The sequence below is a fragment of the Vicugna pacos genome, chromosome 27 (genome assembly GCF_048564905.1).
Source record: "Vicugna pacos chromosome 27, VicPac4, whole genome shotgun sequence".
In the NCBI taxonomy this organism is placed as follows: domain Eukaryota; kingdom Metazoa; phylum Chordata; class Mammalia; order Artiodactyla; family Camelidae; genus Vicugna; species Vicugna pacos.
This window is the reverse complement of record NC_133013.1, coordinates 15,276,334-15,293,674: the sequence shown is the minus strand read 5'-3', so window position 1 is coordinate 15,293,674 and position 17,341 is coordinate 15,276,334. Positions and strand designations below refer to the sequence as shown.

Below are 17,341 nucleotides of genomic sequence, written 5' to 3'. Positions count from 1 at the left end.
AGAAGAACAGATCTTTCAAGTGTGTGAAGTTTTCACTTGACGGAGTCCCTCAAGTCAGCTCACTGTGAGCAGCAACGAGAGGACTGCTGGAGCTCAGGGGTCTTCCCAAGGGCCTGTGCAAGACCACGAGCCCCAGGGGAAGGACACGGCGGAGACGGCCTCGGGAAGGCCAAGCAGGCACACGAGCGACAAAAATGAAAGGGAAGCGTCTGAAGGTACATTCACAGGGGCTTAAATACGTTTCAGACCAGAATTCCAGAACGCTAAGCCTCCACTCTTCAAGCGGAACTTGCAAACCCAGCATCACCACCACGCTGCCCTGGAGACCCTAATTCAGCCACTAATGCAAACGCTCCCTCCAAAGCCATCGTGAAGCCTCATACGGGCGTCTTCACAGCTGCCATGTCTCTGCCTCCTCACCTGCTCTCTAGGAAGACAACCACTCATGGCACATGACTGAGTACCATCTGCTGAGCCTGCCGTGGGAAAGCCCTCTGCTACTCTTAGGAGACAAAACCACCTTGCTGCAACTGGATACAAACATAAGCAAGAGAAAGCAAACCGCCTGCATCCCCCAACCCCTCACAGACTCAAATCGTATGAAAACACAAGGTGATTCATGTGGATGGGCTTGGCTTTTCACTAGAGAGAAAGCTTGGGTTCCTGAGCGGAGATGTGGAGAGTTCCAATTAAGCAGGCTTGATGAGGAGGGGTGACGTCAGCAGGCTCAGCACCAAGCTCCAGGCCGAAACACATTAATCAGAAATGACTCTACGGTTAGTTTACACACATCATGTCATACAGTCTGAGCTGTGGTCTCTTTCTGCCCACTGAGAAGTATTCACTGTCATCTGATTTAATTCAGGAACTTCCATTTCTTTAGGCTCCAATGTGAGCTTCAAAACCTGCATGTCAGCAGCCATAATTTTACAGAAAATAAAACGGCCAATGCCTTTTCTTAAGGCCCAGCAACCTGGAGCTTCATTCTCTGAAAAGGGAGTATTCATACTCCTGTAAGATCACTTAAGAGCTGGAGAGAAGCACTGGAAGACTCAGAGGAGTCACAGTTTACTGGCAGGAGTCACATCCTGAGGCAAACAGTACCTTGGAGAAGATAATGCTGTCCACTTCTTCACCGGGTGAGTGAAAGAGGTCAGACTCACTCCCAGATTCTCTTTTAAGTACACCTTGTTTTGAGGCACACTCTCTGCCCAGTCCAACATCCAGGAAGCTTTCACAGTCTGAAAAAGATTTATTCAACCGCTGCTTTAAAAAAAAGTCAGTTTCTTTTCATTTCCACAATCAGCCCTTTAAATCAACCAACTCCTTCACCCCTCCCTCCCTTCTAATATTAAGAAGCTTTAGGAAACAGTCAAATTAGTTAGCTTTCAAATCAGTACTCTTAATTTTCTGCTACAGTTACTACAGGATAACCATGAGTTTATAACACAAATCATAGGTAGAAAAGATAAAATGATGATACAGAACCATAATTCCACCTACATTTAGGTGTTTAGAGGGTAATCTTTTCTTCCTGGTAGCTAGAGAATTTTTTTTTTCTTTTGCTACAAAAACCACAAGTTCTTTATTAGGAAACTATGTGATAGACTTTGTGAACAATTTCTGTTTTGAAACTTAAGTTCTTTCTGGAAACCTGTTACTTTATCAAAATACTGAGATAAAAGACAAAGAGGGAGGGAGCATAACTAATAAACAGAGCCGTGTATTAAACTTACAGGTTCTATCAAGTAACAACAGAAGTGCAATTATTTAACTTCTACCTTAAATAGATCTGACACTGAAGGAATAATGTGAAGAAAAATGTACCATCCAGAATCTGTTTTCAGTTCAACAACTAGGATACAGGCTCTGATGAACCAGACACAGGGGGCCTTGACAGAAGTATCACACTGGTACACCAAGGGATTCTAAAGACTTGGCATATTTAAATTAGCAAAGTATTTAACACATTTTCTCCTTTAACTCTGTAAAAAGGGACATGTCATCTAATAGCAACAGACATAGTGAAACCAAGAAAGATATCAACCTTCTTCAAGAAGTTTTGAAGAGCAAAGCATTTCCACTTAGCATTTTCATGTGTGATCTGGAAAAACATACAGGTATGCTTATCAAATCCTCAGGTGATACTAGGTGGTAAGGGATAGAGTAGATAACCTGGCTACCTAGTAGAGGTTTTGGCTGAAAGCAAATTCAAGAGGAGCTGACAATACAAGGAGATGGCAAAGCAAACGAAACCACTAACAGCTTTAGGGTCTATTAATAGACAGTGTACTCAAGTCCAAAATGGGGACAGTCCAACCAGCATGTGCCAGATACACTGCACCTATATGATTCTGTTTGTCCCTAAATAAACTAAATACAGTGACTGACAAAAATGCACGCATGGTAATGAAGCCACCTCAGTGGAAACACCTGAGATACATTCAGGTGGCAGAGGCGAGGCGCTTCAAGAAAACGTGTCTGAGGGCAGCTGCAGATCTGCTCTGTGCGGTTCGAGAGGGAGAATGAAGCCCGAAGAGTGGAAGCTTCACTACAACAGGGCCTCTGGGCAATGGGCTGGCAGCCTCATAAAGTCATGAGTCAGTTCACCAGAAGGGCTGGGGGCTGGAGCAGAGGCTGAGTGGGTGTGGCAAGTGGTTTTGAAAAAGTTGTCTACACAGAAGGAGGAAGTGGAGATTGGACTAGATGACCCCTAATATCTCCAAATTCTTAGAATCTATGCTAAGGCAGAGAGAGAGAGAGAGAGAGTGTGTGTGTGTGAGTGAGTGTGTGTGAGTGTGTGTGTCTGTGTGTGTGTGATTATTAATAAAAAAAAATTATTTGCCCTGTAGTAGCCAGGAATTTTAAAGGAAGAATTAAAGAGGCACTGCATTGATAAAGGTCATGAATCACCTGTCAATGAAACTACCTTTTTTGGGGGGAATAACTCAGTGGTAGAATATATGCTTAGAATGCACGAGGTCCTGGCTTCAATCCCCAGTACCTCCATTAAAAACAAACAAACAAATTACCCCTCCCAAACAAAAAACCACCTTTCTATTAGTTAGGCATTTGACTAGATACTAGGGATTGTCCAAATAAAAAGAGATGTTTAATGTTGGTGTGTGCGTTGAGGGTGGGTGGAGTTAACAATCTTGTAGTAGAAATGAACATATTAAGAGGTTACTTTCGACACAGAAGTACATGAAGGATACTGCAGGAATCGAGGCAGGGCCAACATGTTACCTTGAAAATGTTCCAGTTAAAGAAAAAAGTGACCTTAGTCTATTTCAACCTTGGTTCAAACTACTTCTGAGTGTGTTAGTTCAATGGAATAACCCTTCCTTTAAAAGACTGGAATGCATGGGTATTCTGGAGGGTTTTTTTCCACATTTCAGACCATGCACTAACTTACGTAGAGTTGGTGGGTGTGATTTTTCTACTTGTTCCCCCTCTGTTTCCCCACTTGGAAAAATCAAAAACTCTACTCCGTGGTTGAGGGGAAAACAGGGGGGCTGGCCAAGAAAAGAAAGGGCTGTCACAGCAACTATGCTGAGCTGCTAGCCGTCCAGCTGGCAGTCAAACAGACCACGTCCAAATTCCAGACTGGAAAACAGAGTAGCTCAAGACATTCTAATGGAAAATTCACAGGGAAGATCCAGACTCAGCCCTGGGAGGAATACCTCACCCAGAAAATAAATCCAAGCCAGCACTCCAAGGGACCACAAACCAAGAATGGGATGAGAGTTTGCTGCTGTGATACAATGTGGACTGCTGAGTTGGGGTGGAGGGGAGAGTAGGAAAACAAGGAATAAGGGAGAGAAAAGGACCTTAAGCCATTATGAAACTCCCACATATTGGGGGGGGGGGCTCCTAAGGCAAAGGTAATCTATATCCCATGTCAGACGTGTCAGCAAGTTTCCAAAGTGAATGCAATGTTTCCTGCTTCATATGTGCCCCCTTCCTAATGAATAAAGTGGAGCAGCAATCAAAAATATAAACAGGAAGAACAATCACTGGTTTTAGAGGTAGACTGATGTGGCTTAAATCTAGATCTGACTACTTATAGCAAAAGGATCCCAGGCAAGAAATAATTTGACCCTCTAAGTCTCCATTGCCATAGCAGTGAAATGGGGTGATTCACACCTCCCCTAAAATAGTTGTAATGACAGTTAGAAAGGGTTTATACATATAGTAACCAGAACTCTGTCCCTCAGCACACGGCAGGCATGTGATAAACATGACTAATGGAGTTAAGGCTTCATTAACCTAACGTGTGATCTGACAAGTATCCAGTAAGGACACTACACCTTGAGGTGGGCCAGTCCCATTTTATGGCCCATATATAAATTTGTCTGACTTCTGTGTTCTGAGCCACTTGCTTTTTAAAAGTTAGCAACATGTGCACTTTTAAAGTGCTATCTAGTTATCTGGGTTTAAATTGTATATATGCAAACAAATTACAGTTGAGGAAGGGTAGGAAAACTTACCAGCAGCACGCTCACTGGGCTTTGCTGAACCATGCTAATCATAATGCATCTGTACTTATTTGTATTTAAATAGATATGTGTTTATCCAGAATTGAAAAGTATGCAAAGTGATTTTAAAAGTTATTATCTTATTTAGTCTATATTGCTCTCTTGAGCTATGCTTAAAAGTAAAAGAAACCTGCAAGACTGAAAGTACCTAGAATTCACCTAAATACATCAAACACACAAACAAACCCCAACAACAACAAAACCTATGCCTAAAAATCAAAATCTCAGGGCTGAAGTTTAGAAGCATCAAGACCTTGGATTCTGTCTGCTAAACTGAGGTTTAAAAAGAACCACCCTAAAAAGACTAAAGTCTTCTGGGGCTGGGGTATGGAGGAGGTCAAGAGAATTCAAGATTATGCCCTGGGGAAAAAACACAGGGGTTCAAAATTCATTTCTTTAAATGAGTAAAATAAACTGCAGTATGTGGAGAAACTTCCTATGAATATTCAAATTGTGAGGCAACCTCATTTAACCTTCACATGGCAGACAATTTCACTGCTTAAGCGGCTCGGAGTCATTACACTTTCAGAAAAACCCTCATACAGCTTAAGGAACCAAAACATGGTAAGTAGTAAACTTTCGAGTAGAAGATTCTAGGGGACTAGCAGACAAGAAGAAGTGTCAGTTAAATCTGTGAACAGGGTCAATCTTATAATATTCACAGACCCTAAACACAACTACAGCGTAATTCCTTTACCTCTTTCTCCATATGACAGAAAAATAGGGGGGAAAAAAACACCTCTTTTTCGTGTTTGCTTCCAACACTTCCTTTGGTTGAGAATCAGTATGAAACTTCTCTGGAGGTAGAGGATTTGAACCTTTTGTCTTAAAATTTACTACTACCGCAGGACATCCACAGCCAAACTGTTTCTACAAGGCTAGTGAACAAGGGCTCAGCAATTCTTAGAGCAGGTCTGTAAAAACCAGGCAAGTTCACCTGTCGGGTAAAGCATTAACTCAAGAGCCCAGAAACCACCAGTGTCCACGTAGCAGTTCAGGGACCTACGTTGCTTGCTGTGTCACTGGGACCATTCCCCCAACTCCCTGCTGCCTCAGGGAAGGCCAGTAATGCTCCAGGGGTGGGAGACAACAGAGCACACAGACATTAGGGAACGGCCCTTACATCATAGTGAATTAGTGGCTAAACTTGGGTAAAAAGTTAGGACTCCTAACCAACCACAAATTATGTGCTGTGTCATTAACAAGCAAGGTCTTAAGAGCATTTTACCCTCATCTGATGTTACTAATACCTCATGGGTACTTAAGGAAAGACTCAATTGCTGACAATACTTCCAAAGATTATGGTTCTCAATCTTGGCTACACCGCAGAGGAACCAAAGGAGCTTTTAAAGATTCTGATGCCCAGGTCATACCCCAGGCCAGTTAAATCACAATCTCTAGGGGAAGGATTCACACTTCAGTATATTTTAAAGCTCCCCAGATAATTTCAATGAATAGCCAAAACTGAGAGCTACAAGTTTAGTCCTTAATAATACATATTTATAGCTTTGCCATATTAAGAAAACTTTATCACCTGTACATATATGCAAAGGGACATATGCCTTCACAAGTGGATTAATAAATCATAAAGCCACACGTGAAAACTTACCACTAAAATGAAACTTACGTAATTATATTACACGTGTTCATTTTCAACTGTGAGACAAAACACCTGCTGACTCAAATCACATACACCCCTTTCTTGTGATTTACCCCATTAACATGCTAAGGAAGGACAGATCTCTGAATCAAACAACCTGTTATTAGAATGGGACTGTGGCTCTAGAAAATGGACAGTTTGGATGCAGTTATTCAAACAAACCGGAAGTTGGAAAATCCCTGCGTACCTGGGCTCTGCGTGGGAGCCAAAAGAGATGCTGCATCAGGGCACGGCTCAATGGTACACCAGCTTTCTCGGTTTATCTGAAGGAGAAGAAAAACAGAATGAATTTCAGACAGTGAAGTAACATGGGATGGCTCTACAGCTCCTGCAGGTATGTCTACCGCACCAGCACGCCTATGTTTTCCTCTAATACTTTATTGCCAAGCAGGTAACACAATGTCAGAACAATTTTTTTTCTTCAGAAAACCAAGTCAACCTATACTCAATTAAGGCTTTAAAGAGACTGTCAATAAAATTTAGGAATATAAAAGCAAAGAGAAACATCATGGTGCAGGCCAAAGGTGATATAAAAAAGAAAAATAAGTTAAGCAGCGAAATGAATCAAACACTAAAATAGATATTTGACAGCCGAGCTTGCAAGCCAGAAAAATGGAAAAATAATTCCTACTTATTCAAGAATTACTAACACTGGGTATTAGATCAAGAATTCTATGTATATTACCTCATTTAATCCTCACAATAGCTCTGAGGAGTTTGTATTATCTCTATCCAAAGACTAACTAGGCCCAGAGGAGTTGCTAAGATAATAAATTGCAGGACTGGCAACGGAACACAAATCTATGTGATTCTAAAGCATATTAAAAAGCAAACATACCCCTCTGAAATATTTTTTTAAATTCAGCCATCACAACTCCCAACCATCTAAACATAACCTACTTTTATTAGTTTAAAAATAATGTAATTTTTATTAGTACAGTGCCCGCTTAGCACACACAAGGTCCTAGGTTCAATCCCCAGTACCTCCTCTAAAAATAATTAAGTAAATCTAACTACTCTGCCACCAAAAATAATATAATTTTTAAAACTATCATGAAAAACTTGAAAAACATTATCAATCAATTTGATTTAGCCAGCAAATACTGAGTGCTTCACCCAACAATAGCAGAATACACATTCTTTTTAGTGCACAAGATGGACCACATTCTACAGTATAATACAAGTCTCAAATGTGAAGATTAAAATCATATTAAGTACGCTCTTTGACTACCAGATTATCAAATTAGGAACCAAAACAAAAAGATAGCCGGGGAACTCCCAAATATTGAAAAAAATTTTTAAAAACTTCTAAAAGAATCCATGACTCAAGAAAGAAATCTTAAGGAAACATAAAATACTGGAAAATACTTCAAACTGAGTAAAAATAAAAACACCAAATGTAAAAATTTGTGAGATACAGCTAAAAGAATGCTTAGAGCAAATTTATAATATTAAATGCCTATATTAGAAAAGAAAGGTCTCAATTCAATGATCTAGGCTTCCACCTTAAGAACCTAGAAACAGAGCAAATTAACCCAAAATGAATATGATAAAACAGAGCAGAAATCAATGAAATAGAAGTAAGAAAAACAATAAATCAATAAGCTCAGAAGCTGGCTCCTTAAAAAGACCAATGATACCAGTAAAACTAATAGACTGACCAAGAAAAAGAATTCCAATCTATAAAATACCAGTACCAGGAATTAGAGGGGAACATCATTACAGATCCTACAGACACTTAAAAGGATAATACAGAAATACTATGAACAATAAATACAACAAATTAGACAAAATGGAAATATTCCATAAAAGACACAAACTACCAAAACTCATTCAACAAGATACACAGAATCTAAACATCTCTAGTCTATTAAAGACATTGGATTCATAGTAGAAACCCTTCCTATAAGGCAAACTCCAGGCTCAGATGGCTTTAGATGTGAATGTCACTAGATACTTAACAAAGAAATAACAGCAATTTTACACAAATTCCTAACAGAAAACAAAGAAGGAACAACAAATAGCTCATTTTATGAGCCTAGCATCACCCTGACACTAAAACAAAGACATTAAGAAAACTATAAATCAATATCCTCAGAAACATAGTAGCAAAAATCCTAAACAAAACTAAGAAACTGAATCCAGCAATACAGAAAAATGATAAACCTTTCATGACCAAGTTTACCGCAGTAACATTTGAAACATGGCTTAACATTTGAGAATCAATTTATTAACAGCCCAAGACCCACCACAAACTGATGATTATCAAGAGATGCAGAAAAGAATTTGGCAAAATTCACCACGTGTCCATAATAAAACTCATAGAACACAGGAAACAGGAAATTCCTCAACCTATAAAGGGAATCTATTAAAAAAAAAAACCCTACAGGTAACATCATACTTGATGGTTAAAGACTAAATGACTCAATGCTTTCACTCTGAGATCAAAAAACAAGGCAAGAATGTCCACTCTCATCACTTTTATTCAACATTGTAGCAGAGGCTGTAGCCAATGCAGTAAAGCAGAAAAAGAAATAAAACGCAAAGATCTGGAGAAGAAGTAGTTTTACTACTTTAGTCATAGGTGGCATGACTGTCTATGTAGAAAATCCTAAGGAATCTACAAAAATACTACTAGCATAAATGAGTTTAGCAAAGCTGTGGGACAGAAAGTCAACATACAAAAAAAATCAACACTAGTTCTACGTACTAGCAGTGAACAATTAACAATTAAAATCAAAAGTAATACCATTTACAATAGCATCAAAAAATATAAAATAATTAGGCATAAATTTAAGAAAATATGAGCAGACTTGTACTCTAAGAACTGCAAAACACTACTGAGAAGAATTGAAGCAGGCTTAAATAGAGGCACCATGTTCATAGCTCAGAAAACTCAATCCTGTTAAATTGTTAATTCTCCTGAATTCAACACTACTTGATTTCAAGATTTACTATTAAAGCCATATTAATAAAGTCCTTGTGGTACTGGTATAATGAGAGGAATACAGATCAACAGAACAAGAGAGAATCAACAAATAGACCTTCACAAATATGACCCATTCATATTTGACGAAGATGTCTAGGTATTCCAATGAGGAAAAGAATAGTTTTTTGAAGAAATGATGTTCCAACAATTGGGTGTTCATATGAAAACAAATAAAAATCTACCCCAAATCTCAAACTTTGTATCATCTATAAAAACAAACTCAAAATACCAAAATGTTCAAGCTAAAACAACAAAACTTCTAGAAGAAAACATAGGGGAATGTTTTTTGTGACCCTAGGTTTAACTAGGCAAAGATTTCCTGGCATACATAAAGGTAAGCATGACAGAACTGATGAATGTGACTTCATCAAAATAAGAAAAAAAATCTGCTCCTCAAAAGACATTGTCAGGAAAATGAAAATGCAAATCACAGACTGGGAGAAAAGTATTTATAAAACATTTATCTGCTGAAGGATTGGTAACTTAGAATATTAAAATATAAATCAACAATAACAAAAAATCTCTCACAATGCCATAAGACAAACAACATGCTTTTTAAATAGGCAAAAGACTTGAACATTTCATCAAAGAAGATATATGAATGGCAAATAAACACAGGAAAAGATGCTCAACATCATTAATCATCAGGAAAAAGTAAATTAAAAACACAAGGAAATAACAGTCTACATCCATTAGATGGTTAAAACTAAAAACTGCTAATTCCAAGTGTTGACAAAGATGGAGAAACTGACACACTGACACACTGCTGGAGGAATGCTATATAGTGCAGTCACTTTTGAAAGCAGTTCAGCACTTTCTTATAAAGTCAAACATAAACTTACATATAACACAGCAACCCCACTGTGGTATTTACCCAAGAAAAATCAAAACATATCTTCACACACAGACTTTTACTGGAATTTTCATAGCAGCTTAATTCATGATAGATACCCCCAAACTACAAACAGCCCAGATTGGCTAAATGGATAAACAATTCATGATGCATCCATTCAATGCAATAGATTTACAATAAGAAGGAATGAACTACTGATACAAACAACATGGATGAATCTCAAGATCATTAGGCTAAATTAAAAGAAAAAAGCCAGACAGACAAAGACTACCTTCTGTATGGTTCCATTTATACAATACTGCAGAAAAGGCAAAATTAGTGATTAACAGGGACTGGAGGAAGAGACTGATAGCAAGGGGACAGGAGGGAACTGTGGGGGTGATGGAAATTTTCCTGTTATGACTGTGGTATTGATTACACAATTAAAACATTTGTTAAAACTCATCAAATTGTGAACTTAAGGTCAGTTTTTTTTTAAGGGCAGTTTTATTTATTTTTTTTAACATTTTTTATTGATTTATAATCATTTTACAGTGTTGTGTCAAATTCCAGTGTTCAGCACAATTTTTCAGTCATTCATGGACATATACACACTCATTGTCACATTTTTTTCTCTGTGAGTTATCATAACATTTTGTGTATATTTCCCTGTGCTATACAGTGTAATCTTGTTTATCTATTCTACAATTTTGAAATCCCAGTCTATCCCTTCCTACCCTCTATCCCCCTGGTAACCACAAGTCTGTATTCTCTGTCTGTGAGTCTATTTCTGTCCTGTATTTACGCTTTGTTTTTGTTTTTGTTTTTTAGATTCCACATATGAGCGATCTCATATGGTATTTTTCTTTCTCTTGCTGGCTTACTTCATTTAGAATGACATTCTCCAGGAGCATCCATGTTACTGCAAATGGTATTATGTTGTCAGTTTTTATGGCTGAGTAGTATTCCATTGTATAAATATACCACCTCTTCTTTATCCAGTCACCTGTTGATGGACATTTAGGCTGTTTCCATGTTTTGGCTATTGTAAATAGTGCTGCTATGAACATTGGGGTGCAGGTGTCATCCTGAAGTAGATTTCCTTAGGGATACAAGCCCAAGAGTGGGATTCCTGGGTCATATGGTAAGTCTATTCCTAGTCTTTTGAGGAATCTTCACACTGTTTTCCATAGGGGCTGCACCAAACTGCATTCCCACCAGCAATGTAGGAGGGTTCCCCTTTCTCCACAGCCTCTCCAGCATTTGTCATTTGTGGATTTTTGAATGACGGCCATTCTGACTGGTGTGAGGTGATACCTCATTGTAGTTTTGATTTGCATTTCTCTGATAATTAGTGATATTGAGCATTTTTTCATGTGCTTTTTGATCATTTGTATGTCTTCCTTGGAGAATTGCTTGTTTAGGTCTTCTGCCCATTTTTGGATTGGGTTGTTTATTTTTTTCTTATTGAGTCGTATGAGCTGCTTACATATTTTGGAGATCAAGCCTTTGTCGGTTTCACTTGCAAAAATTTTCTCCCATTCCATAGGTTTTCTTCTTGTTTTACTTCTGGTTTCCTTTGCTGTGCAGAAGCTTGTAAGTTTCATTAGGTCCCATTTGTTTATTCTTGCTTTTATTTCTTCTAGGAGAAAATTTTTGAAATGTATGTCAGATAATGTTTTGCCTATGTTTTCCTCTAGGAGGTTTATTGTATCTTGTCTTATGTTTAAGTCTTTAATCCATTTTGAGTTGATTTTTGTATATGGTGTAAGGGAGTGTTCTAGCTTCATTGTTTTACATGCTGCTGTCCAGTTTTTCCAACACCATTTGCTGAAGAGACTGTCTTTATTCCATTGTATATTCTTGCCTCCTTTGTTGAAGATGAGTTGACCAAAAGTTTGTGGGTTCATTTCTGGGCTCTCTATTCTGTTCCATTGGTCTATATGTCTGTTTTGGTACCAATACCATGCTGTCTTGATGACTGTAGCTCTATAGTATTGTCTGAAGTCTGGGAGAGTTATTCCTCCAGCCTCTTTCTTTCTCTTCAGTAATGCTTTAGCAATTCTAGGTCTTTGATGGTTCCATATAAATTTTATTATGATTTGTTCTAGTTCTGTGAAATATGTCCTGGGTAATTGGATAGGGATTGCATTAAATCTGTAGATTGCCTTGGGCAGTGTGACCATTTTAACAATATTGATTCTTCCAATCCAAGAGCATGGAATATCTTTCCATTTTTTAAAGTCTTCTTTAAGTTCCTTCATCAATGGTTTATAGTTTTCTGTGTATAATTCTTTCACCTCCTTGGTTAGATTTATTCCCAGATATTTTATTACTTTGGGTGCTATTTTAAAGGGGATTGTTTCTTTACTTTCTTTTTCTGTTGATTTATCGTTAGTGTAAAGAAAGGCAACTGATTTTTGAACATTAATTTTGTAACCTGCTACCTTGCTGAATTCTTCGATCAGCTCTAGTAGCTTTTTTGTGGACCTTTTAGGGTTTTCTATATATGGTAACATGTCGTCAGCATATAATGACACTTTTACCTCTTCTTTTCCAATTTGGATCCCTTTTATTTCTTTCTCTTGCCTGACTGCTGTGGCTAGGACTTCCAGGACTATGTTGAATAGGAGTGGTGACAGTGGGCATCCTTGTCTTGTCCCAGATTTTAGTGGGAAGCTTTTGAGTTTTTCACCGTTGAGAACTATGCTGGCTGTAGGTTTGTCATATATAGCTTTTATTATGTTGAGATATGTTCCCTCTATACCCACTTTGGCGAGAGTTTTTATCATAAATGGATGTTGAATTTTATCAAATGCATTTTCTGCATTAAGGTCAGTTTTATTTTATGTAAATTATATCTCAATAAAACAGAAAAGAAAAAAATATACCTCCAAAATAGAAGTACGATCTATGCTTTAGTTTTTGCAACTCACAAACACCTTAACGTTATAATCCTCTAGTTCCTTTAACACAGCAATAGTCAGTGGGTAATTGAAAATAATGTAAGTAGGAGTATTTAAGAGAAGGTAGGTCCACAGTGCCAACTGCCACTGAGAAGTCAAAACTGATTAAAAAAAAATAAAATAAAAAGTTACTGAATTGGGCACCTGTGAGGTTTATGGTGACTTTGGAAAGAACAGTTTTAACAAAATAGGTGAGATCAGAATTAAAACTGTAAAGCACCTCGCTATATTTTAAAATTCATGGTACTTTCAAGTTTGAAAAGTCCAAAATCACTCAGATTTGACCTCTTCCTGTCCCTCAAGGAGGCATGCTGCAGTTTCCCTGAGGAGGGCACACCCTCAGTGAGGCTAGATTTAAGGACAGCCACCTTCGCGTGTGAATTATACTGCACTGGTAGTTTTATCTGCACAAACGACAGTCAGCTTGTTGAGAATAGAAGCCCATCTTTTATTCTATGGGTCTCCTCAAAGGGTGGATGGTAGATACTTAGTGAATAATCTGAATTCATCATCCTCAGTGATTTTACAGAGAACTAGAAGCCGGGAGAACCTTTAGGATTCACTCTGCCTCCCTCTACTAGATCCATTTAAAAAAAAAAAACAATGAGGCCACAGAAGGTGAAGAGAATTGACAGAGTGAGGACCCAGTTTTCCTCACTTCGGTCCACTGCTCTTTTCCCATCCCTACAGTGTCTCTTCTTGTTCTTAACTTTGTCTCAGAATTCAACAATTGTTTAAACAATTTTTAATAGCAATATCAAATTGATTAAGTCTGGCAAAGTATATTTAACAGCTTTGGAGAAAATCTGTTGGAAAATAGAGTCATTGTTTAATTTAGACAAAAAATATTCAGAAAACAAAATATTATCATAATGAAACAACTAAAATGGGAAACTGTGGGTGCCAATTTTTTGAATATCAAAATGCTAGAATTGAAAGAAATGTTTTTTGTTTGTTTTGGCTCTGTCTACTTCTGGGAGCCTGTGTTTTCAATCACTAACAGTTAATTAACAGTGATGTGCTACAAAAGCTGTCTTTAAGTATACAAAAAAACTTCAGGAAATCTGGCAATGATGCAGCTCCTTCTTTAGAATTAGGACTCATTTACAAACATTTAAAAGTAAAACCAATATTGAAAAATATTAAGATTTCAGGTAAGTCAAAAGACTTCCTCACCAGGAAAGGATGGGGAAATCTAGCATGAGAAGTCTTCCTAAAGCTATCTTGTTGATCTATCCACATAGCTGGCTGGTCAACTTCTATAAAGTACCCACTTTAAGGAAAGAAACGGTGTTAAGGTATAGCAACAGTCAGAAGGACGATTAAGACTCGATCCTGACGACAATTTGCACAATAGGTCCCACAGTTTACAAGTATGAGGAACCCTTGCTTGTTTAAAATGTCAAAGGTTACAGCTGCCTCCACGTCCCAGGATGACAGAAGTATGTAAGCACATGGGTCTATGGATTACCAGACTCAGTGAAATAACTCCACAAACTGTGGACCACAGGCTGGGAGACACTGATTAGTTTGTGAAATACAATAAACACCTGAGTACCTGAAACCCATAGATGTAAGGAAGCCCCTAGGATGAAGGAAGATAATTTCTGGTTCGGAGATTTGGGAAAAGCTTAACAAAGCTGGTGGTACCTCCAAGGGGTACACATGTTCAAGGGCGAGATGGTAGAGCAGGGCACTCCAGCCACACGAAGAAGAAGACAGGCAAAGCAGTTAGGAGGCTTCAGAGGTGGAGCTCATGGCCTTTTCTGGCCCAGACGCCTTCAAGAATCTGAGGGAAGCCACGGCTCCCTTACCAGAAACATGCATGTGTGTGTTCAGTCAGTGGTTCTGGAGCACACTTTTATAACGCAGAGTAGAAACTTTTCCTTAGATGTTTTTGAGAAGCACAAAAAGCCCAAAGGTGTTCAGAAGTATAAACTGAGGAAATAGGAGATATGGCTACAATAAAGAATCTAAGCTTTATTTTCTACCAAGAGTGGACCCTCCCCTCCTCAATTATATAAGAAAGGGAGTGGGGGAAAAAAATTGGTATTATACTAGGAACATAACTCTACAAGCGTAGAAACAAAGTGGGATGGTGGGGAGGAAGGAAGCGTGGGGCATCTGGGACACGAAGACCAGGTAAGAGGTGCCTAGGTTGCTGGAGTCTGCAGGCGGGGGGTAGGAGGTGCTCTGGACACAGAGGCAGCAGCAGGTCAGTGAGCTGTACAAGGGGCAGAATCCACAGAAATAAGAGAAAGAGGGACCAAAACTCTACAATTTAACAGATACAGGAAATCCAGAGGAGAGGATGGCGATGCACTGTCTTTGACTATGTTGAGTTTGAGGTGTTAAGATGCCTTTCAAACAAAGTTATGGGTCTTGAGAGAAAGGTTGGAACTAGCTTCATCTGACCTTGAGTAACTGGTGAAAGAATGTGTGAGAGAGCGGAGGCAGGACACACCAAGAGAGAAGACACTGAAGGCAGTGTTCGTGTTAGATAACACATGTTTGCAGACGGAGTAGCCTGGAAAGCTCGTAAGAACTGGCTTCTTACAAACATAAACAGCACAAAAGTGAGTATGGACTAAGGAAACGCAAATAAATCAAAATCACAGTGAGATACCACATCACACCCTAATGGGTGGCTATTAAAAAAAAAATCCAGCAACAACGGAAAACAGCAAGTGTTGGTGAGAATGAAGAGAAACGAGACCTTTGTGCATTGCTCTTGGGAATGTAAAACGCTGCAGCCACTGCGGAAAACAGTAAAGTGATTCCTCCCAAATGGAAGCACAGAATGACCACACGATCCAGCAATCCCACTTCCAGGTATGGACCCAAAAGAACTGAAAACAGGGACTCGAACGGGTACCTGTATACCAATGTTCGCAGGAGTCCTATTCACAACAGATAAAAGGCGAAAACAACCCAAATGGCCGTCAACAGATGAACGGATAAACAAAACGTGGTATACACATGCAGTGGAATATTATTCAGCCTTAAAATAAGGAGAGAATTCTTGACACATGCTACAACACGAACCCTGAAGACACTATGCTAAGTGAAATAAGTCAGTCACAAAAGGACAAATGCTGTGTGACTCCACTTACATAAGATACCTTTTGTTGTCAAATTCATAAGAGACAGAAAATAGAATGGTGGTTGCCAGGGCCTAGTGGGAGGGGAAAATGAGGAGTTACTGTTTAACAGGTACAGAGCTTCAGTTTGCAAAGATCAAAGCATTCTGGAGATGGATAGTGGTGATGTAACAGTTGCAATCAATGTGAATGTACTTAAGGCCACTAAACTGTACACTTAAATGTGGTAAATGGTCACATTATGTATATTCCCCCTTGCAATTAAAAAAAAAGTGAGTGTGCAGCAGATACAGATAAGCAAGCTTGTTTAGAGAAAAGAATTTAGGCAGAGGGAGAGCTGGTAATCTGGGCCAGATGCTACCAATCATGGTCAATGCCATTAACCCGAGGACAAACTCCTTAAGCACAGAGTGTGGAAAGAATGTCAAAACACGTATCAGCATTTTCAACCACATCCTGTATACAGTGACAGCAATACCAAGCAGATCATATTCATGTGTGAAAAATACCGTGCTTACTGTATAAGTAGGCTGTTTCAGAGATATAAACTGGATTACGAAACATCTCTCCCTCCTCCTGTCCTGTTTTCAGAAGCACTGAAGTGACAGATAAATTTGCCCTCATCTCAGTTTTATTTTTCCAGCAAGTCCATCGTTTCTCACTCCCACAATGAGACAACTCAAGGGCCACACTACGTGGCTCCATTTGAAACATCTGCAGTGTTTGCCATGGGCTGAATAAAATGCCAGGCCCTGACTATACACATAGTAACACATCTGTTCTCATGTTAGTCTCTTTTCCAGAAGGTGACCTCTGAGACTCAGGTTCCTAGATTATGGATGATGACCTGGTTCTTCGTAGTATCAACACTCTCCCTGGCCAGCTCCGAGACTAGGCTTGGCAGAAGATTCTGATCACCAAAAGAATGAGGAGACACAATAGAAAGAAACGACAGTGTTGAGATGACTAATTTGAGATTTAAGAGAAAAATGAAGATAATGATTATGAGCTGCTCTATCCAGGTTCTGCCCTATGAAATCTCTGAACTATTAGCAAAATACAGGATTGGCAAACGACTGGATGGGTAGGAGAGGGACTAGTTCAACACGATTCTGAGATTTTGTTTAGTAAGTAGCTAGAAATTAGGAAAACAGAGACTTTGCCATTAAAAATTCATGTCTTTTGGAGGAGTAAGTTACCAAAACCCACTTTCTGGCTCTTGACTCCATTTATGACTCTTTAGCTAAAAAACAAA

General features: G+C 38.8%; 1 protein-coding gene across 11 annotated transcripts in view; it reads right to left on the bottom strand.

The window, feature by feature from the left end:
* The window catches only part of AKAP13 (A-kinase anchoring protein 13), a 292,102-nt gene that overhangs the window by 82,029 nt on the left and 192,732 nt on the right, over positions 1-17,341 (bottom strand). For all 11 annotated transcript variants that reach the window (XM_072950728.1, XM_072950730.1, XM_015234379.3 and 8 more), the window contains 2 exons: positions 6,386-6,461; positions 1,105-1,241 (listed from right to left, as the gene is read on the bottom strand). In XM_072950728.1, coding sequence (XP_072806829.1) covers positions 1,105-1,241; positions 6,386-6,461 — 213 coding nt within the window. The remainder of the gene's footprint in view (positions 1-1,104; positions 1,242-6,385; positions 6,462-17,341) is intronic.